General features: G+C 42.8%; 1 protein-coding gene across 6 annotated transcripts in view; it reads right to left on the bottom strand.

Moving 5' to 3' along the window:
• The window catches only part of EYA2 (EYA transcriptional coactivator and phosphatase 2), a 151734-nt gene that overhangs the window by 83537 nt on the left and 44831 nt on the right, over positions 1-23366 (bottom strand). For all 6 annotated transcript variants that reach the window (XM_077335537.1, XM_077335536.1, XM_077335534.1 and 3 more), the window contains 3 exons: positions 12927-13045; positions 2513-2561; positions 570-712 (listed from right to left, as the gene is read on the bottom strand). In XM_077335537.1, the coding sequence (XP_077191652.1) occupies positions 570-712; positions 2513-2561; positions 12927-13035 (301 nt within the window). In that variant the 5' untranslated portion in view covers positions 13036-13045. The remainder of the gene's footprint in view (positions 1-569; positions 713-2512; positions 2562-12926; positions 13046-23366) is intronic.

Raw genomic sequence — 23366 nt, 5'->3', positions numbered from 1 at the left:
CATCACTATTGCAAGGATGGAATGCTTCCAGTAGTGTGGAAGGTGCTGAATGTTCTACCTTTTGGATCCATTCCTTCTGTTGCACATGAATGCCCCTGTTCTCTACATGCCAAGAAAACATCCACATCACACGTCCATGAACTAGAAGCTTCTACTGAGAAGGGAAGCTGCCCCGCTTCCAAATATGTCTAACACAATATCTACTTATACCGGACAAAACATGACTGCTCTATGTTGAACGCTTACAGGGATTTCGGCTGCTGAGAATAGTATTGCTGAGTCTCAAAACAAACATCTGCTCTGTATTAACTTTGCTCCCATGGATGCCTGAAAAAAAGGCTTCCTGAGTATACATGTAAAATGTAAGTGGTACCGTCTACCCAGAGTTTTGCAGCAGGGAGAGTTCTTGGCTCTCTGCATACCACCCAGCAACAAAAACTGAACACCATCAGTATTGTTTGCCAGCATTTTAGAATGGATGAACAATGTGCGCAATTGTACACTTTGAGAAGCATATATAATAATATATAATAAAATGTTCAAAGTCATGTAACTAGCACATTACTCACTGTAGGAAGGTAGCCCGTAAGGCTGTGCAGGTGGCGGATATGCTGTGTAAGTAGCAGCTTGTTGGATTCCCGCACTATATTGAGTTTGTCCGTATGCGGCCATCGTTGGGAAGGATGGAACTGTTACTATATGGGGATAGTGTCTAAAAAGAAAAAGGAAAGAAAACCATCTTGAATCGGAATCACACCAAGCAGAAAGCGACCACAAAGGGCGATCTAGTCCTGCTCCCCAGCTTCTCGGGGGACTTAAGAAACACACAGAGAAGTCTAAGATAAACAGATGATTTTAACAATTTCCATTTGACTCAAGCTACCATGTCTAGTATTCTGCCAAGTCACGCTTTGAAACCATTGTTCTAAATTACTACTCTTAAACATTCAAAGGAATTGTGAAAGCATCCCAGCTGTGGCATTGAAGCGCTGTAAATTAGCCAGAGTTCGACCCAGTCGTAATTTCCCCTAGACTGATTTAGTACAGCAACAAGGTCATGCGATGCATATTTGCTAAACACACAATAAACACATTAGGAAGACTTCTGGCAATACCTATAGTGAGAAAAAGAAACAGTAAAAAATCACAACATGCTTCCTCATATATGAATTCAGAGAAATGCATGTTGTATGAACTATAGAAGTGCACTCACTGTGGTTTGCTCACACAAATTATTATTATTATTATTATTATTATTATTATTATTATTATTATATTTATATCCCGCCACTCCCTTGCGGCTCGTGGCGGGTAACAATATCACAAATCCCCATTAAAACCCCATAAAAACAATAATAACATTGCATGGTAAGAACGGCAGCTCAACTTCCCCTCCCTCCCTCCCTCCCTCTCACTACTAGCGGGTGGAGAGGAGGTCCTGATGATGTTTTGCTTCGGGTCCGGAACCCGAGTCCCCCGGGGGGGCATAGATCTATTATCAGCCCCGGCCTCAACCATAAACCTGGCGGAATTGCTTATCAAAGAACTATGGAGGGAATACAATTTCTGCCACTTTGCAGCACATTCTGTGCATAGCTCTGCTTGGGTAGGATCTGTGCAATCACCTTCTTCCCCCAGTCTTTCAACTTTAAAAAAATGTCAGACAAAGATTCAGTTAAATTGATTTCTGCAACTCATGGGCCCCCTGAAAACAAAGGTAGATAGCTAAAAGACTACTACATCAGTGTATCTGACTGTCATCATCCTGACATGCTATCACAAAACGAATTTGTTAAAGCTTCCAATTGGACATCACAAAAAATTGTGGTTTGTTGAACTCTTCTTAGCTTGCAAGTTCTGTGTTGGATGTCAGTCCAACGGAGGGAGCATGTGAGTTTGATGACCTTGGCTCATTCAGAAACAAACTGAAAATTTATTTGTGAAGCCTGGATGCAGCCATTGTTTCTGCCTGAAACTTGCCAGCTGATGGCAAACCACCATTTGCAAATTCCAAGACCACTCTAAGAGGCCCTAGCCCATGAGCTCGTGTCTACATTTCAGCTGAGGGTTTGTTTTGCACATATCAGAATGCAGTCCAAATCAGATTGCTTTCCATCCAAAGCAGGACTTCAAGCACTCATAGTTTGGACAACGTTTGCATCAATAGGTCAAGGTCAATTAAATCCTTTCAAAAGATGTGACTCGTTAATTTGTAGCAGATTTAGGGGGAAAATGTATAAGCTATTTCCACAAACAGTGGATGGCAAGTATAATTTTGCAGGCATTCCCTCTCCTGATGGGAAAAAAAGAAGCCACAAGAAGTACCTGCTGGGATACACTCAGGCATTAGCAAAAAAATTGACTCTTTAACTGTTCTCAAAAAGTTTGCTTATTCTTTGGAAGTATTTATATGCAAATTGATGCCACTTCTTAGATTGAATTCTTCAGCCATGACATTGCCAAAAAATATTTAATGCTTTCCACAAATGAAGACTCAGTCACGCATACTTACTTTGTAGAGCAGAGATGGAGAGGACACTGGGGTACAGTCTTGGTATTCCCTACAAAACAAAAGAAGCACGCTTAACTAACACCAGCTGCAGTAAACGTGCTCGCTATCTGTTAACTGTTCACCAAGATCATTGCTAATTTGGGCATCAACCCTAAACTTGACAGCTCAAGCAGGTCTTATAATGGCATGGGTTATCTTGAAGTCTTGTGATTTCAGTGGATCATTGACTGAATGCAATGTGAGTCAATGGAACAAAGGAACTTAGACTGGGATGTATTCAGCCAGTCGGCAAGATCTGCAGAATAAGAAGAGTTGGTTTTTAGGCCACACTTTTCTTTGCCTTCAGATAAGAAGTCTCAAAGTGGATTACAATTGCCTTCCCTTCCTCCCCCGACAGCAGGAACCTTGTGAGGGAGGTGAGGCTAATACATCTCTGAGAGAATTGTAACTGGCTCAAGGACACCCAGCTGGCTTCATGGGAAGGGGTGTGGAATCACAACCCCTGCTCTCAAGATTAGAATCTGCTGCTCTTAACTGCTACCAGAATTGCTGTAAAGCTATATAATGGAGTGGGGGGGAAAGAACAAACATCAAACAATGTTTATTTAACAAGTGTCCAAAACGCTGTATTGACAAAAGTGAAAAGCCTGAGTAGAATACATGGAAAGTCCTTGAAGGAACTCTTTCAAGACTCTGGATCTTGCTGTCTTGTAAGTTCGAAGGCAGAAGTGTAGAGATATAACTATCTTGGATATGTAAGATGCAAAGATGTGCACTTTGGAACAGAGCAGTTTGCTTGGATAGCGTGATGAAAGTTTTTTGTAATACTTATTACAAAAGTAATATCTTTATCTTTTCCCTTTTGTCAATACACTGTATTGGACACTTGTTTGATAAACAGTTTATTATGGTTCTTTTCCCCATTCCATGATATAGCTTTACAAAAATTTACTAAGGCTATTCTGATTTATGATTTACTGCTGTGGTTTCCTTTAATTCTTACTGTTCTTAACTGCTATACCACGCTGGCTCTTCCGCTAACTTAAGTGGCTCTTCTGTGGGAAGAAGAGTCACTTGAAAGGTAAAAAGGCTCCTTCAACCAGAGGAAGGCTTTAAACTTCGCTCAGCAGAGGGGCTGGATAAACTTGGAATGTATAAATATCGGAAATTAATTTCTGGAATATAGGGAGGAAAGCACCAGGTGCTGCATGAGTGGAAACCCATTTATGTCTCTGCTTGCACGTTACTGGATACACCTTGCAGAAAGGGAGCAGAAGCAGAGACCAGGGCCTATTCTGCACACAATAGATAATGCACTTTCAGTGCAGTTTAGAAGTAGATTTTCCTGTTCTGCACAGGAAAATTCAGCTGCCAAAGCACACTGAAAGTGCATTATCCTGTGAGTGCGGAATGGGCACCTGAGGCTAATTAGCCAGTTTGAAGTAGAGATGAGAGGGGAAACAGTAACTTCTCACATCTCAGTCATTGTGGTACACCAAATTCCGCAGGCACTTGAAGGGTTGCTAACTCTAGTTTTAGAAACTAATGGAGTCTTTTTGAGGAGGGGGGTGGAGTCTGGGGAGAGCTAGGTTTGGAGAGAGGAGGGACCCCAGCAGTTATAATGCTATAGAGTCCACCCTCCAAAGCAGCCATTTTCTCCAGGGGAAATGATCTCCAGTCATCTGGAGGTTAGTTGTAATTCCAGGAGATCTCCAGGCCCCACCTGCAGTTTGGCCTTTTGGCTAAGATCAAGTGTGTAAACACTGGTAACTGGAAGGCAGAGCTTGTTTTACTATAAAAGCCTCAGGGGCGCAAACAGATACTTCCACCTTGACCATCATATGATACACCAAAGTAATAGCAGCTTAGGTTACCATTCCAGATATAGCATTCATATAAAGTCATACCAAAGGCCAGAGTAGTTCAGCAGTGGAATAGGCTGCTAAGGAGGTGGTGAGCTCCCCCTCATTGGCAGTCTTCAAGCAAAGGTTGGATACACACTTTTCTTGGATGCTTAGGGCTGATCCTGTGTTGAGCAGGGGGTTGGACTAGATGGCCTGTATGGACCCTTCCAATTCTATGATTCTAAGGCCACTTAAAGTGATGTTTCTATTACCAGAGAGCCAATTCTAGGGTTGTGCAAGGGCCAAAGCACCCGTATTTATATTCAGAAGGGGCATCTCAGACTCTTGCTCTGTGGTATTCAATTTAACACTTGTCCAAACAGAAAAGATGAGAGCTCCAGCCTGTACAGGGAGAAACAACCCCCTGTTGCTGCTAACTTTTATTTGCTTTTCATTCTACAGCTCCTGAGCAGGAAACGTTCATGGGGGGTGATCCCTATTTTCTGTAAGGATGCATCGCATCAGAGCAAGAAGTTCATCCTCATTAGAAAGTCACTGAAAATGAGACCGCTTCCTTTTATTCAGCTATTCATAAGGTAGTGAATTAAACATCTCCAACATGTTTTTATTTAATGAAATATGCAAATGCACAGAAAACCTAAATATAAAGGGAACGGTCCTATGGGCTCATTAAATACTGGTATTGTATACAGCCCTGTGAGAATATTTTTAAAAATATCCAATGCATATCACTACAGAAGATTTCTGTATTTACTGCTGGGTCTCTCTTGGAAGCTACCTATCTCACACCTGGATGTGAAGACAAGCTGCAAAGATCCACCCTCCTGTTGCCATCTCTGCTTCTCCCCTGCCTGGAACTGCCACTTCTCAAGATCCCACATATGCTTTAAATTCACTGGTCTTTATCATACTTGCTCTATGCAAGTAGGCACTGAGCTACATAGGCCCCCACCTTTGAAAAGTGCAGCCACTGTGTGTGAGGGAAAACAGGATCCCACCCTCAGCCAGCTTGGTGTAGTGGTTAAGAGTGGTGGCCTCTAATCTGGTGAGCTGGGTTTGATTCCCTGCTCCCCCACACGCAGCCAGCTGGGTGATCTTGGGCTTGCGCCTCAGCACTGATAAGGCTGTTCTGACCAAGCAGTGATATCAGGGCTCTCTCAGCCTCACCCACCCCACAGGGTGTCTGTTGTGGGGAGAGGAAAAGTGATTATAAGCTGATTTGAGACTCCTGGTAGAGAAAAGTGGCATATAAAAAAACAGCTCCTCCTCCTCCTCCTCAACCCACTTGTTCCAATATGGTTATGACATGCACCATTTTAATTTTTTGTTTCCTAGTTCAAGAATAGTGGGTTGAAATGTGCAGCAGGAAGAGGGAATTAGCGGAAACTACTCTGCCCCTTTTAGCCTGGATCCAACCGATTGGTTTTTCAACATGATTGTTCTAATCAATGTGTTCTATAACGAAACATGCAAGTTCAAATCCAATTCATAGCCTCTTCACCAACCTCAAAGTACCTGCCACTGCTGCAATTTGCAAGGCTTAAATAAAAAACGACAACACTAAAAACATTTATTTCTTCCATTCAAAATGAAGTTGCTCACTTTAAAAGTCCACCTGCAGCTCTTTCTGGTGGTGAAAGTGGGATGGGAGGGAAACCAGAAACTCCTTCTCCCCCCCCCTTACAGTGCTCAGTGAACATGCACTTTATAAGGTGAGCTCCCCTAATATACATCTGACAGTGAGTTTGGTAATGCACCTGTGATCTGAGTCCTGTATCAATCATGTAGTTCTGCCTGAAAGATTCTGCCTGAAAGAAATTAATATATATGAACAGGGGCTCTCTTTCCCAGAGCTATACCAGCCTTTACAATCCTGATCTCTCTGAATGTCAGGAGTACTTTTTCATATTTCTTCATACTTTTCTCTTTTTTTCTGCAAGGCAATGAAACTAGGTTTCTGGCAGGTCAATGCTATTTCGACTGGAGTGAAGGCTAGAGAGGAAAAAATTAGGTAGCTTTCATGGACAGGAAGAAATCTGGATTAGAATGTTAGAGGGAACCGTAATAACTTTCTTTGATGAAATTTGTGTGCTAAGTGAAGATAGTCTGTATTTTGAGCTTTTTCGAATGGCCAGCTAAGAAGGCACAAAAAGAGGTGATAAAAAGCTTTGATTACTAGCAGTTTCCAGTCACAAAAAACCAACATATTTCAATGGGTTGAAAAACATCTAACATTGGGGAGAATTGCTGCACAGCGATGGACCAAGAGGGGTTTCAAACAGAACCAAGGCTTAGAATACAAGCTATTGAAGAAGAGTTGGCTTTTATACCCCACTTCTCACTTCCCCGTTTAGGGTGCAGACAGATTTTTCTGCAAACTTAGTGTTTCCCCAAGTTTGCAGAAACATCTGCTCTGTAAAAGTGCGGCCTTAATCCATGGATATTAGTATCCAAAGATGAAGGTGCATACTTGGAAATTAGATATATATATAGATTTATTAAAATATTCTTCTAGCAGAAGTTGTTTGAGAGGAAGTGAACTAAAGCACAGAAGTTCTGGAAGATGGTAATGAATACTGTACTGGAAAATGTTAAACAGTAGTCTTCCTTAGAAATCAGTAAGTTTTCTGCCAAATTATGTTGCAATGAACCCAAAGGAACTTCAGGAAGTGAAATCTGATATCTGCAGATAGGTTCATGTTTGTGAAGTACTGAAAAAGCCAGCTAAAGAAAATAAATTGTTTGATTAAGACAGGGGATTTGGTTAAGCTGACAGTCTATCAAATATTTAAATGTCCATCAAGTCGGTGTTGTCTCTTCAGGCTGGCATTAGCTTGCCAGGGTTTCAGGCAGGGGTCTTTCACATCACCTACCGCCAGATATTTTAACTGGAGATGCCAGGGATTGAACTTGGGACCCTTGGTGTGCCAAGGAGCTGCTCTACCCACTATGTAATGGCCCCTCCCCTGGCAGTCAAACCCTATATTTTCTCAAGACGCAAACATTAGATACCACGATCATGCCTGAGAGATAGATTTGAGTCCAACAGCAGTTTAAAGACTAAAAAGGTTTCCAGGTTATATCCTTGAGTCACTCTCTTCATCAGACACCATTATTATGCCTGAAAAATCTCAGCCTATTTGTTAGGAAGCAGAATACCTTTTAGTCTACATAACTTGTAAGTGAAGAGCCTCTTGTGGCGCAGGGTGGTAAGGCAGCCGAGATGCTGTCTCAAACACTGACCACGAGGCTGGGAGTTTGATCCCAGCAGCCGGGTCAAGGTTGACTCAGCCTTCCATCCTTCCGAGGTTGGTAAAATGAGTACCCAGCTTGCTTGGGGGGAGAGGGTAAACAGTAATGACTGGGGAAGGCACTGGCAAACCACCCTGTATTGAGTCTGCCAAGAAAACGCTAGAGGGCGTCACCCCGAGGGTCAGACATGACTCGGTGCTTGCACAGGGGGGTACCTTTACCTTTAACTTGTAAGTAAATACATTTAGAATCAGGTAGCGGAAAACTACTGGGGAAGTTAAAAATTTAGAGGTACCACCTTCTGGTTAGTTTCCTCTGTGTGTGCATGTGTGTGTGTCACCCACCCATGCACACACACTCATGCTGTCAGGATCCAAATTTCTACTATCTACTTTCCGTGTTATGAATCTCTGGTAACAACTGCTGCAAAGTGGGAAACAGACTCCTGAAAACCACACAAGGGACCTACCTGATCCAAATGCAATTTTGTTACAATCAAATTTACTGTAATGTCCTTGGAGAATTTTTTAAACGTTGAAGCTTTACGTCTTTTGGAGGAAAGAACTGTTATGATGGCACAGTCTCCCTAGATACCTTTAGAAAGAATCTTCTTTCTATCACTACAGCTTGCGGTTGTTCTACAAACAGATCTCTCAGCAAAATCCTGGCAATTGCATACGTACCTTCCTGGTGCCACCTTAAATTTGTAGAATAATGTATACTAGGTATTTCAAAAGACACTTATTTATGACTATGGAGTTCTTATAAAAAGGACACTGTCAAACTTCAGGGTTTTTCTTTTTTAAACAGAAGGGCACAATCCAGTCATAATACAACAGACTTCAATTTCCATGGAAGATCTTGGCATGTGCTTAAATCTCTCCCATTGAAAATAATGGGCCTTGACTGGATGAAACTGAAGATCTTGGCCAGAGCAGACAAAAATCATGGATGCTTAAGTAAACGAGACACATTAGTTGCAACCCATGACTAATTGTTTAGACTGCTGGAGTCCATGTTTTCACGAGATCACCAACACCTGAATATTATGGTGTCGATGCTTCTTTGAGATGAGTGATTTTTAAAGACTGTTTAGGAGGCCTGTAGCAGCGGTCTGGAAACGCTCAGGAAACACCAAAAGTGAGCCTATGGCCAAAACAACAAGCCCAAGCTTCTCTCCAATAGCTGCTCTGGGGTGAAGGGAAGGCAGTGTACAAATATTATAACAAAAGGTAAGATAGATTGCATGGACATCTGGGGAGCCACAGTCAGGCCACCCCTGGCATATATAAATGCAACAGGAAATCTTGAAGTTCAGTTGCACTATGCTGAAGGCACCCACCTTTCTTGTGCATTTATTAATTTATATATCGCCTTTCTCCCCAGTGAGGACACAAAGCAGTTTACATCATTCTCCTCTCCTACATTTAATCCTCACAACAACCCTGTGAGGGAGATTAGGCTGAGAATGTGTTACAGGCCCAAGGTCACCCAGTGAGTTTTCATGGCAGAAAAGGGATTTGAACTTGGGACTCTCAGATCCTAGCCTGACACTCGAACCACTACACCCCCCCCCCTGGCACACAGGTAGGATTAAAGGCTCATTGCTAGCAAGATCAGTTTTATTTCAGTAAGGTAGAACTGGAGAAAACACACAATTTAATTACCACATTTGTATCCCACTCTCTCTTCAAGGAATCCAAGGTATTATCAACAAATGAAAATGACACTTTAATCTTGTATGTAGCCAGAATATGGATTCTTCCAGTCCAACAGTATCTAGTCTAATTGGTGGTGGTTCAGAAGTCCTTAAAGCAGATGTGCTCAGGATTGAACTATGTACATTCCTGACAAGCACAAGAACCCAGGTTCAAATGCCAGCATCTCTAAAGTGAAGAAGAGGGTACCATCCTGCAAGACCAGGAAAGACCTTGGCTTGATACCTTGAAGAATCATTGTTTGTTGTGAAACAGCCTACACACAGGATTCTCTCATTTTATTTATTCCTTGTATTTGTGGACTTAAAGACATCCAAATACTAACAATAAAATATTGTACAAAAACGGTATGAAATGGTTGCCCTATGAATAATCAACCAGTTAACTCAACATGGAAGCTCCACTAAGTCACCACTAAGGATATAGCTGTGCTAAGGGATCAGTTTAGACTAACCTTGGTATATCGCTTCTGAGAGCTGTAGACTAACTTGCTCTGTGAGATTTGACTACCCATGCACGGGAAAGCCAAGACAAAAGGGAACTGGTTTTCCAGCAACAGTCTCTATCCTTTCATGCATGTGATGAATAAACTATTCCACAATCATTTCCATAACCCAGTGCCACCAATGTACGGCTCACAGTAACATGAAAGAGGGATATAGAACAGGACAGATACAACAACAGATTATTTCAGAACCCTAATTTACTAGTGCGTACAGCCTTCCCATGAGCCTCTTGTGGCGCAGAGTGGTAAGGCAGCCGTCTGACAGCTTTGCCCATGAGGCTGGGAGTTCGATCCCAGCAGCCGGCTCAAGGTCGACTCAGCCTTCCATCCTTCCGAGGTCGGTAAAATGAGTACCCAGCTTGCTGGGGGGTAAACGGTAATGACTGGGGAAGGCACTGGCAAACCACCCCGTATTGAGTCTGCCATGAAAACGCTAGAGGGCGTCACCCCAAGGGTCAGACATGACTCGGTGCTTGCACAGGGGATACCTTTACCTTTACCTTTACAGCCTTCCCACCTACTTACTAATGGAAAGATGCATTTCCCATCCTGCAGGCTCAATACTGTTGAGTTTTAAAAGCCCCAGAACAGGTCATGCCTGTACTGTACACTGTAAATGCCTCATAAAGACACCAATGTGCATATCCAAAGAAGTGTGCATGCAACGAACATGTATACCCAGAAACATACTTTGTTGGCATTAAAGGTGCCAAAGAGATTGCTGTTTAGTTAATAAGTTGGTGCTGCTTCTTCTCCAACATGGAGGTTGTGGGTTCCTAACCTCAGCAGAGAGTAACTGGAACTGCACTAGCAAAAAACGAGTTAAGCTGCATTATTTGCCAATAATTTTAAAAACAGATTCAAAACGTTCCCTTTTCATTTGGACTGTATGAAAAAAGACTGGGGGTGGGAGAGAGAAGATGGGAATGGGGGGAAAGGCAGATAAGTTTCCATCCCCTAACCTCAACCGCCAAAAGAATGCGTCCTTAGTACCTGCCAAGTATGAAACTTCAGACCTCAGAAGAGCGAGAGTGAGTGTGTGAAACAAATGTTCAGCAATGACTGCAACAGCCTCAGCATCTGTTTTCTGGTGCGTGCTTTTTTAAAGGCACAGAATCCCACTCCCAACACACAGGGCGCTATCATGCTAAACGCTATCAGGGCGCTAACATGCTAAACGAGGCCGCTTCCATCCACTTCAGTGACAGCTTGCAAGTGGATCCTGCCATTCCGCACAGTAAAATCCAGTTGCAAAGTGGATCGAAAGTGTGTTGTTTAATGGGTGTGTGGAAGAACTCGTAAATAAGTAGTTGCATTAGCAGCACAATCATGCAATATTTAACAGATGCAAACAGAAATGTCCTTAATACTCTGTCCTCAGTTCACTATCCTAGGCATTAAACTCAGGGTCTTCTACTGATTGTTACTTTTCTTTTTTCGCAAAATGTAAGAACAGGAATGGAATGTTAGACTCACACTGGACCAGCCTGTCTTTATTACAATTCCAACACATTCAGCAATCTTTAAAACCCAGAAAGGCGGATATGGATGGCGACGGCGGCAGCAACAGCATTTTATGATTACATGCATGGCTTTAATGACACATGGATGCATCCAGCCCCAACTCAGACTCTTTAATTTTTACTGGAAGAAAGTACACTTAGTGTGTATACATGCTACCAGGTTTTTAAATGTATTGTTACCATTTTCTCCAAAAGTAAATTGAGGACAGTGTGGGATAGGAGTTAGAGCAGGAATCAACCAAGGGTCCGTGGACCCGGGGGGTTCGTGAGAACTCCAAAGAGAGTCCTTGACCTTTCCCCTCCTGCCTTAATGGACTTGACCACAAGCTAGAGAACTGGTTGCCTCTGCCCAGAGGGCTCAAAGGATCGACCATGGGGACAAAAATCAAAGGCAGGGAAGTTGGCTGTGGCATGGTAGGGGGGTCTGGGCTGTCTTCCCAGCACCTGTCCTTCTTTCTGGCCTACATGAGGCAGAGCCACCATAGTAGTAATAAAGGCAGGGGAAGGAAGTGAAAGGAGGGTAAAAGGTGCAGGTGGTTATGTCACTTCCAGGTCATGCTAGGGGGTCCTCAAAGCCTGAACATTTATTTCAGGGGTTCCTCCATGGTCAAAAGGTTGAAAAAGTCTAGGTTAAAGCATCAGACTAAGATCTGGGAGACCTTGGTTTGAGTACTTACTCTGACAGAGAATCTTGCTGGTTGATCTTGGGACAGGCACTCTCTCTCAGCCTAATTTAGCTCACAAGATTGCGAGGATAAAATTAGGAGATGACACAAGCTGATTGGGGAGAAAACTTGGGAGTATAAATGAATACATAAATCACCAGGGGCATGTTCCATAAGAATAAGTATTGCCCCAAGGCAAATGAGTCAACTGGATCACATATATTAGTGAACCCTTGGGCTCTATAAGGACACAAGTGAACAAGAAGCATTTGAGGTATGCATTTCCTTTCTATGTTTAGATATAAGATATCAAGGAACCTAAGAGCCAATGCAAGTAGAATTCAGAATTCAAAGAACCTTTATTGGCATCAACCGAATCAACAGACAAAGAGTCAATTGCAGTTTCCATAAAAGATAAGTTGCCACTCAAAATAACCGACAAAACCTTGGCTACTTTTACAAGAAATGTTGGATCCAGAGGAAATCCAGCAACCTAATTTGGGCAGAATCCTCCATCCCCTCAATTTACTATCAGATATTCCTTTCAAAAGGAAATGCTATCAGGATGGGGGGGGGGAGTAAACCACGGGAAAGAGAAGTATACCCAGGGAGTCTTACCTTCAAAGTATGCATTTTAATCAGTAACCTATAGCAACCCCCCAAAAAAAAAAATCCCCCCCAAAATCACTGAAAACAATCACTAGGAAAACAATCACCAGGAAATGATTAGATTTACTGGATGTGTTAAGAAAACAAACACACACCTCAACAATCCAATTCTTACTAACTTGGGCCTTGCCTTCCTTTCCAAACTAGACACACAAACACCCGCCCCCAGAAAGGCACCTGAAGTTAACCGGCTCTGATCAAAAGCCGCCAAGCTTACCTTCTATGTCATCTGGAACTGCGGCATAAGTATTGGAAAGGTTAAGCTTCAGACTATCAGGTTGTTCTCTATTTACAGTCACGCTGGGTGACGTCACGAGATCTAGCATTTCCTTTTACCTGGAGGAAAAAGAAAGAAAGGAAAAAAAAGAAAGAAACCCAGTTAATTTATTCATTAATTATGCACCCTCGCTAATGATTCCACTTTTTTCTCCCTAGGAGTATAAATATTAAAGCTGATTACCTAAACCCAGGCTTCATATAAATTCCACATAAACAACATTTGCGGTAAAAGTTTTTTGTCAAAGGGAAAATACAGAATTAAAAATCAAGTACTTCACTTTCCTTGGAGATTATACCCTCCTGATTAAATCCCCCCCCCCTCCCTGGATTTTGCCACTAGAAGATTATATTTATGTATCTCTTAAATGCCATCAATAGCAAGCACCACAAATTAGGATTGCATTCCTCCAATGTGCATGAGGGCATTAAAAAAGCCAGTGTTACCGAAACGCTTGGAACATAAATGGAAGTCAAAGGTTCTAGGTGACACTGAATGGTGGTACATTAAAAACCTTTACATAGATTTTTTTTGGGGGGAGGGTATATCAAGTCACAGCCAATTTCTAACCACTATTGGGTTTTCAAAGCAAAAGACGTTCAGAGGTGGTTTACCATTGCCCGTTGTTGCTTAGCAACCCTGGACCTCTTTGGTGGTCTTCCATCTAAGTATTAACCAGGGATGACCCTGCTTAGCTTCCGGGATCTGATGAGACAGGGCTAGTCTGGACTCGTCAGGTCAAGGCTTGTATTATTTTTAACTTATTCCTCATGGCTGCAATTCTGCTCTTAATTTCAGGATTGCCGCTGAACACATTATGGGCTATGTCTGAAGACCCACTTTTCTGTGATCAGGCTACACCGAAGACACTTCTCAAGTTACCTACTCTTTGCTAATCATAACCTTCCCAGCCCTTTAGCAGTCAGTGTTAGTAACTTCCCCATGATCACACCAGTTCTAAAAGCTACCCTTACTATTCATTGCTCTATGTTTTGAGAGTACAACAGGTTATGGTGGCCACTGATTGTTTTCACTGAAGATGAGAACTGGGAATCCGGCTGCTGTAAGAAACAGCATTCAGTTTTTTTAATACAAGAGAAAGGATTAGGATCTGATGCACACAGATGCCAGAAGCATCAAACAAAGTCCCTGCAAGAATACTCTAGCCAAATTCAGAAACTGGATAAAATAAATATGGCCACATAAATGTCTTGAAATTAACTGCAACATCAACTCATTCAGTGAACTCTGATAGAATCATGCATTTAATTGTATCTGTAGCTCTACCAATCCGTTGCTTCTCCCATCATGCCTTTCCCATCCAATGCTTTCCCTATTACACCACCCTTGTTCTTTAACCTGGCTGGAACAAACCTCCGAACACCAATAGCTGTAGGTGAATTCCTGATTTCCTTAGCATTCTGTGGCCCTCCATAGTTTGCTATCTGTACTGTTTTGTTGGTGTTATGTACCACTGAACACCTGTTCATGCTCCACTGTAGGGTTGGGACAGGTACAAGCCTATTCCTCTACTGCATGAGAAAGACTGCCAGCCTGCTAAATGTAGTGACTTCACAAGCATTGGCTGCTAGGGTGTCCAAGAGTATTTTTTAAATAGAAATGGTAGCCTTGTTCACAAGACACAGTGAATCCACATACAATCCATATACAGCCTATACTTGCCTTTTCTTTAGACATATGCTGAGTGATTCTCCTGTTACACTGAAGAAATGGACAAGCCAACGTGTGATTGTAAGAGCATATTATCCAAACCCAGTTTCATTCATAAAGAGAATATGCATTGGCCTCTCCTTACTCACCGGTTGACTCATGTACATGCAGGCTGAATGTATGTTCACGGAAACAGGAGGGTGAACTAATATTTAGCAACCAATGTGCATTAATAAGGGAGCAGAGTTGCCTCAAGGGCATGTTCTCCAACCTAGATATTCTACCCCTGATCTTTAACGTATACCTCAGGGTTGCGGTTAATTGCGGTGAACAGCAATTGTTCTGTTTGGTTATTACTCTACCTTCTCCAGGCACAGGTCTACTACTGGTAGTAGACTGAATGGCTGAAACCTAGCACACCAAAGAGTAGTGTCTACACAACTACCAACAGACATACTAAATACTCCTGAATTGTCAAATATCCTATACAGCAGGGGTAGTCAAACTGCGGCCCTCCAGATGTCCATGGACTACAATACCCATGAGTCGCTGGCAGGGGCTCATGGGAATTGTAGTCCATGGACATCTGGAGGGCCGCAGTTCGACTACCTCTGCTATACAGCGATAGAGCTGGACCCAATGCAAGCTATACAAGAAGGCAAAAAAAATCTACGTGTATCATCAGTCTCCCCATCCTACACCACCCCCTCGCCCCTCCTCACAGCTGTATAGAGCAGATTGCACCATTTGTTACTCCTGTCGTCACTCCGCGTCCCCGGAGGCTACAAACATTAAGGCAAAACATGACTGTGCTTTTAGAGGAGTGCTCTGCAGCAGTGTCAGGGAGCAGATCTTAGGAGATGACAGCTGGGCAACAGGGGAAGCTGGAGTGGGGAGGAGAGAGACTTCAAAAGGCCCCCACCGCTGCCAGACGGATTAAAAGCATATGGAAGGTTCCAAGTCAGGGCTTGAACCAGCTCACCTTTCTGTTTACCCCGACATGCTTTTGTTCAGCTACCTAGGCTGCAGACAACTACCTCCTCAGAGATAAAGATCTGGCATTTGGGAGCCAAAAAGTTAACAGATGGCACAGAGGATGGGGAGACCCTTCCCGCACGCCAGTTCTCAGGATTATGTTTGTAAGGGAGGGGAGAGGACAACTCATATTTTGCAGTTCCGAAAGTCCACTATGTCTTCATGCTTGCTATTTAGACTCTCGTCCAAAAACCCTCTAGTAGGCCCAGGAAAAAGAAAAGGGGAGGGGGGAAATCCTTGAAGACGTTCCCGCCAGTTTCTCTTGATCGAAAAACTGGAAAATTTAGGGAGCTTGACAATACAGTCCTCTGTCAAATAAAGAAATATTATGTGCACTGTACTGTTAAGCAGCAAAAGAAGTTTAGCCTTTGTGAAGGACTTGGGGAGTTATTTCAGTTTTTGCCAACATTTCCCTTGGGGCTGTGTGATTCGCTCCCAAGCATGCACACACACACACCGTGGCTTCAAAATTTCCAGAAATTGCAAGAAACTTCTTTTTTCATGCAACGACGGCAGTGAGATTGGTGTTAGCCAAAAGCTAGAAACTACTGGATATTCCACCTCTATCGCTTTGGTTTGATAAAATGGTTGAACTTTCAAAAATGGCCAAACTTACCATCAGAACAAGAACAATGGCATTTTTATACAGATTATCTCGCTAAACAGAACCTAGATATGGAGTGAAAATGGATCGGGGGGGGGGGGAGATTGGGGCTACAGGGGAAATTATGTATTTAACCATGCAAGTATGTTTATTCTTTTCCTGTTCTGTTCATTCCTGTATATATAAAAATAAAAATATATACTAAAACAAAATCCAGAAATTTTGTCTCTGTTTCTAAGATACTTAATTAGTCCCCTCCAAAACTTGTATGAGTAGCATAAAGAACCTCTCCCCTTAGAATGTCAGCACAAACACAAAAACCATTAAATTACATATCTACAGGACCGCCTCTCCCATTATGTTCCCGGAAGAGCTTTACACTCAGTGAATACTAACCTGTTGGTGATCCCTGGCCCCAGAGAAATCCATCTGGCCTCACCTAGAGCCAGGGCCTTCTCAGCTTTGTCCCCCACCTGGTGGAGCAAGTTGCCAATACAGATCCAGGTCCTGATGGAACTAACAAAGTTTCACAGGTCCTGTAAAACAGCACTCTTCTACCTATGATTGAGGTCAGGGTAACTGAGGTACAATTATGGACCTCCCACTTCCTCTTCTCCTCATGCCTTCCCCCCCCCCTCCAGTTTCCCCACACATCTGTGGAGTCCACCCCATCATGGTATAAGACATAATGACTTGAGAGACAATGGGGACCGCAAAACAGTGGAAATGTTAAATTGTTTAATGATGTTTCAAAATGAACGTATGGTGTGAGCCCCCCTGAGACCACTTGTGGGCAGGGGCAGCCTCGAAATAGAAGTACAGATAAAATAAATAAATAATCACTGAAGCCAAAAGCATTCCTAGACAAGGGTACTTTATATAGGTACATGGAAGAGAACTGCACTGTACTGAAATGGACTTAGAATCATAGAGTTGGAAGGGACCTCCAGGGTCATCTAGTCCAACCCCTTGCAGATTGCGGGAAATTCACAACTACCTCCCCACCCACAGTGATTCCCAATGCCATGTCCAGATACCCCCCCCCCAAATATATTGAGGGATATTTTGACTAGATATATTGGAAGCTTGTGGGTTTGCTTCCTTGATAAGATTTTGGGGGGGGGGGGAGAACTGATTCTTAAGATGATGTGCCATATGAAAGCCACTTGACTGAACCCGTTCCCGACCTTCCTGTTTCCTGGGAAAGGTTCTGGAAAGCTATAGTGCTTCACCACAGATGGGCACAGGAAAAGGTGATGGAAGCTAGGAATTGTCTACTGCTTCTTGAAGGCAACACCATCAACATCCCACAACAGCTCACTCCACAGACCCCCGATTTTCATATCCTGATGAGAGTGAGGCTTGCTGGAATGAAGGCATCTCACTGCTTTCAGCTAAGCCAGGGGTAGTCAAACTGCGGCCCTCCAGATGTCCATGGACTACAATTCCCATGAGTGAACACTGGCAGGGGCTCATGGGAATTGTAGTCAATGGACATCTGGAGGGCCGCAGTTTGACTACTCCTGCTTTAGTGTCTGGTTATCACTTTAAGGAACACTGCTGATGTTTTTCAAACAACTTAACATACTATGCAATATTTTATTATGAGCCTCCATTGTAAAACTTGGTTTGTGAAGCAATTTATAGATATTTGGAATAAGTAAATGAAGCACTAGTGAAAAACCCCAAACACTTTTCTGCTCATTTTGTATGATATTCCCATCTTTGCTCTGTTAAGCACGCTTTTTGTCCAGTGATCCCACAGAAATACCTCTTCTGGGGTCAAACGGGGCCAGCCCCCTCTCTTTTGACAGCAGAAAAGTTGGTAGGATCAAGGCCTCAGCCTCCAGGTAAATTTCTTGGGGATTTCCTTCAAAGCCCTAGGCATACGGCTGCATGTGGTCACAGCAGGAAACATAAGGAAGGAAAAGAGAAAGAAACGGAGGTGGCTGTTGAGTGCTCTGAAATGATAGATTGCAACGTGAAATCAGAGATCCATTAGCAGAAGGCCAAAACAGAAACACCCATTAAATGCTGTGACTGGGAAAGTCAGACCGGGAATGAACTTCAGAGATTTGTTAACATGGAGCAGAGAACAGGTATATAAACTTAAAGGGGTAGGTAAGAGCACATCCCATTGCAAACAATTATATGTCTGCAACTAATTGAATTCAGATGCACTCTGATATCTAGTTTCATTTAGATTCACAAAGCTATATAATTTATATGCAAGTACAAAGTCATTAGCCTCTGGCTCTAGAATTATGTATTGAGGTAACTGGTCCCAGGTCACATAGCATGTTAAGAGCAGAGCTGGAAAATTAAACCCTAGAGCCCCAACTTCATGTCCCCTCGTACAAACATTTTTCATTCAATATGGCATAATAGCAAACTTTGAAGGGCTAATAAAAACTACTGGCCTGCATCGTACCATTCCATTCAGCAAAACTTGAGACTGTCCTCCAACCTCAGCAGACCTTCTCCAATTTAAGTGGCTCTTCCACCAGCAGAAGAGCTGTTCAAGCTGAAGGTGGCTTCAAACTTTGCTCAGCTATGTGGTAGGATACAGGCCATACCATTGTTTCATCGGAGGTCATATAACAGTAAACTGGAGGTGCATTCCATTCACTCAAAGTTCTTTGATATGCAGCAACCAGATCTAACGTATGGGGTGTTACTCATTTATCACTCCCTAGCCCAATCTCATCAAATCTTGGATTTTAAGCAGAGTTCACTCTGGTTAGTTCTTGGATGGGAGACCACCAAGGAAGACCAAGGTTGCTACACAGAAGCAGGCATCTCTTGCCTTAAAAACCCTATGGGGTCACCACAAAATCAGATGCAACTTGATGAGACTTTCCACCACTTTCCACCAGTTGCAACTTGATGGCACTTCCCACCACACATACACCACCTTAACTTTGGCACATGGCATTGTAACACGCCTAGTCCACATCAAAAAGAGGTGGTACAGTGTTGAGGTGAAAAGAATGGGTTGTACTGTTTCAGACAGAAGGTACATATGGTGGTGGTTAAAGGAATACCACATCTTTATTAGGCCATAATCTAAAAGTTCTCTGCCAGTACATAACAACATATTGCAGGAGAAAGTTCTGTGCTCGTTTTCTACTTACAGGGAACTAACAATGCAGTGGAGCTTTGAAAATGGCTCTTCCTATTCCTACAATGTGATTTACTTTGTTCCACCACATGAGATTAAAAAGTGAGCCCAAGGACCATTGTCATATAGGGAAAGGCATTAGCTCCATTTGGTGGGCTACAGCATCACACAAACAGGAGAAGGGTCTGTGCAGTTAACCTCAATGCCCACAACATCCTGTATTCTAGGGCCAAGCTAGATCAGATTGCATTCTCGAGTTTATCCATTTTGTAGAGTGAGCTGATGCTGGGGAAAGACTTTCAATAGTCCAGCAGGGTTCAGTTCTGGTCAGGTCCTCCAAAACATGGAGAGAGGGAGGGCTCCTGCCTTCCCCTGTGCCATTTTTCAACCCAGAATGGCACTGTTTTTTGCCAGAATTTGCTTGAGCTGTGTTTTGGGTTGAAAAAACAGTGTGCATGAGGAGGCAGAAGCAACTTCTCCCCTCATACTACGGTGATCCCAACCAGAATTAGGCCCCATGGTGTTATTGAAAGGACTTCTCCAGCAATAACGCACCCTACAAAACAGATGTCCAGGTGAACCTGGGAATGACATCTCATTCAGTTTGGCCCCTAGGCTCTGCCTTGTTTAGTTTATGATAATGATAATATTATTCTTGTGTCCCGCCCTTCCTGTGAGGATCAGGGTGGGTAACATTTAGCCCCACTGTGCAGGATAAGGGGAGCTGAAGGCTTTCCAAAGGGAAGGTTGCTGCCATACATGGATATCAATGGTGCTTCTGGTATTTGCTGGACTGTGTTCTGCTCCTAAATCGAAAAAAGTCTTGACAAAAATACACCAGTGGGACCGAAGATGTATCCATGAGCACCATGGGAAAGAATGCTTCTCTCGGGGTATCGTCAGCCATGTTTAAATCTGTGGTCTACGCCTAGGCTAAACACTAAAAGATTAAAGCCGTAAGCACTGAGATTTTCTGTTGAACAGCACACAATAGTAAAATACTGTTGGACGCTTCAGTTATTAAGACTAACCCAATTATTTGATTGACAATGTGGAAAGCTTTTGCTATTAAAAACCTCAAGCCAATAAAAAGTCAATAAACAAATTCTGGACCACTTTTTCCATTCAAGCTTCTATGTTGACATAGATGTTCCAATACCAGTGGGAGACCAGGGCACCTCAAACTAGGAACAGGGTTCCTTTCTAAACATATTTTTAGTCATTCTGATGTAAAAGCAACCAATTTAAGCATTTTTTAAAACCTCAATTCTCAGTCTTTCCTGTATATTAGTTTCTTTGCCAGGATCTGGGGCAGAATACTTTCCAAAATGGAAACTTTTGCCGTTGTTTTATTTTTCTGTGGAAAATTATCCATTCCTAAAGGTTAGTTGTTTCATAAAATTAAACCATGAGTGGAAGTCATGGCCAGTACAATATCCTCCTAGGAATTGTGTGAGAGAATACATGTATGCCTCATTGTTTTGTAAAGGGGGTGAGTAATAAAGCCACAAATACCTATAATAAAATAAATTTTAAAGTCATGTTATGAATTCCATTGAAACAGAGTACACAACCATACCCATTGAATATCATGCACCATTCTTTAGATGTGCTAAGATTAGCGTGTCAACATTTTTCAGTACCTTGGGTTTTCCTTAACCAACATAAGGGACACCACCTGTCATATTGTTGTGACCTTTTACCAGGCATCATTTCAATAAAAGGATCCACGTAAAGGTTTGCATTTGATTGCCCATTTTTGCCTAATCGATTTTTCAGTCTGCGTTTGTTGCCACTGAGACATAAAATTAACATGCAGTACTTTAACATTTCTGCTCATTTAAATACAAGTCTAAATAAACATGTTAAATCAAATCATACTCAGGGTAGCAACAAAAAAAAAACACTTCCAGCAAAAAAATTGCCAGTTCAATTCTTTCTGGAAAACCCAAATCAATGCCAATCAAAAACTGCATACTTCAGAGACATTTCACAGGCTGCAGGCCCAAATACTAGATTTGAATGCTTGATCTACTGACTGAACCATCTAAAGCAGGGGTAGTCAAACTGCGGCCCTCCAGATGTCCATGAACTACAATTCCCAGAAGCTTCTGGGAATTGTAGTCCATGGACATCTGGAGGGCCGCAGTTTGACTACCCCTGATTTAAAGTCTTAGGTGATTGCTGGTTGGAGGCAAATTTCCATGCTTTCTGAAGCCATTTTGCCTTTGCAGGGTAACTGGGCTGAGAAATATGAGGCCAAACAGTGTTCAAGTTTGACTTGTGCACTTCAGCGCACTTCGACGGCCATTCAAGCCCAAGATGGCCAGTGCTGCCTTGGGCTTTAATGGCCGCCAAAGCAGCCGAAACGCCTAAACCTAGTTCAAGCCGATTCACCACCTGTCTGCCAATTTCTATTCTTTGGTTCAGCCAGGGCAATTTAGAGGCAGAGTTCATAGACCGATTGTTTAAAAACTGTTTTGTTTTTGCCTTGCTGTTTTAAGCATAAACCTGTTTTCAATTACACATCTCTTGAGTTCTGTCTCCCTACGCTCACAAACTGGAAGGGGTTGCATGGTGAAAATTAATTGCTTCATACCAAAGAAGTTCTTATTCTAAGCAGTTGCAACATTTGGTCTGAAGTGATCCAGAAAGATCAAACACACAAAGCCAGCTCTGTTCTTCCATGGCTGTTATCCTTTGAAGTGGCCACTCAATAAGCAAGAAGAAAACAAAACATAAGACTGTGCCAGCTCAGCATGGAATTCTTGTGCAGTGTTTCCACCCACAAAATATACTACTGAATGTTACTTAAGACTTGAAAATGATCCAAGGCAGATAACCATGGTAAAAAGGAGTGATAGGGAAATCTGACTATTTTAGATTATAGCACTGGGTCAGTCAAGATTAGACTAATCACTGGATCTATCCAGGGACTATGAATACAGGGATTGAGGCTGACTGACCCCAAAACACCTGCTGGTCCCCCCTCAGACACCCCCTTCCATGTCTGTACAATCTGACCTACCCAAAGATTTTGTCAATGTTACTGTTCCTGTTAATAAATTATTCTGGTTGATATGTTACACTATGTTATATTGTTATATATATAGAACTGTTATGTATAAAGTTCTAAAAGCCTCCCAAAGAGAAGGAACATGAGAGATCAGAGACCAATCAGGAACAACCTGATATGTAGAAACTCACACATGCATAGTTAACTTGAGTTGCACCGTATTCCGAAGTCAAAGAATCATAGAATCATAGAGTTGGAAGGGGCCATACAGGCCATCAAGTCCAACCCCCCTGCTCAACGCAGGATCAGCCCAAAGCATCCTAAAGCAACCAAGAAAAGTGTGTATCCAACCTTTGCTTGAAGACTGCCAGTGAAGACTGGGGGCCGTTCCGCATTCGTCCAAAACAGCACAATGGTTACTAATTGAATTCACTACAGTTTTGCCGATATGCACAACGTCGTTTACAATCTGCAACACTCCTGAAACCGATCCGCAAAAAGCGCTTCGTTGTAGCACTTTCAGGGAAATCCCAAAAAGTGGATTCACCCTCCAGAAAGCGCTACACTCCTGCAACCAATCTGCAACACTAGCGGGAAAGTTCTGTGCGTTACCATTGTTGCGGTTTCTGCAAAGTCCCTCCCCCTGGCTCTCTCCTCTGATCTTCCGGCGAAGCGATCGCCATTTTTTTTCTCCAAGCGAGCGGAGATCAACGCACCGGCAAGCCTTCGTTTACCCAGTGAGGCTTCCCCGTCTGCAGTCCCTCTGTTTAAAGTCACCAAGCACAAGCAACACAGAGGCCCGTTTGCTGGTTTATTTTCACTTTATTTTTCACACAGTTTTCGGCTGAAAATCGCGCCCGTGAGGGGGAGGGATTTTTTTTTTCACTCGGGGGGGGAGCATGAGAACGATGAAACGGCAGCTCAAACATCACC

The sequence above is a fragment of the Paroedura picta genome, chromosome 4, assembly GCF_049243985.1.
Source record: "Paroedura picta isolate Pp20150507F chromosome 4, Ppicta_v3.0, whole genome shotgun sequence".
Classification (NCBI taxonomy): Eukaryota; Metazoa; Chordata; class Lepidosauria; order Squamata; family Gekkonidae; genus Paroedura; species Paroedura picta.
The sequence above is the reverse complement of the archived record's forward strand: the minus strand, read 5'-3'. Positions and strand labels throughout refer to the sequence as shown.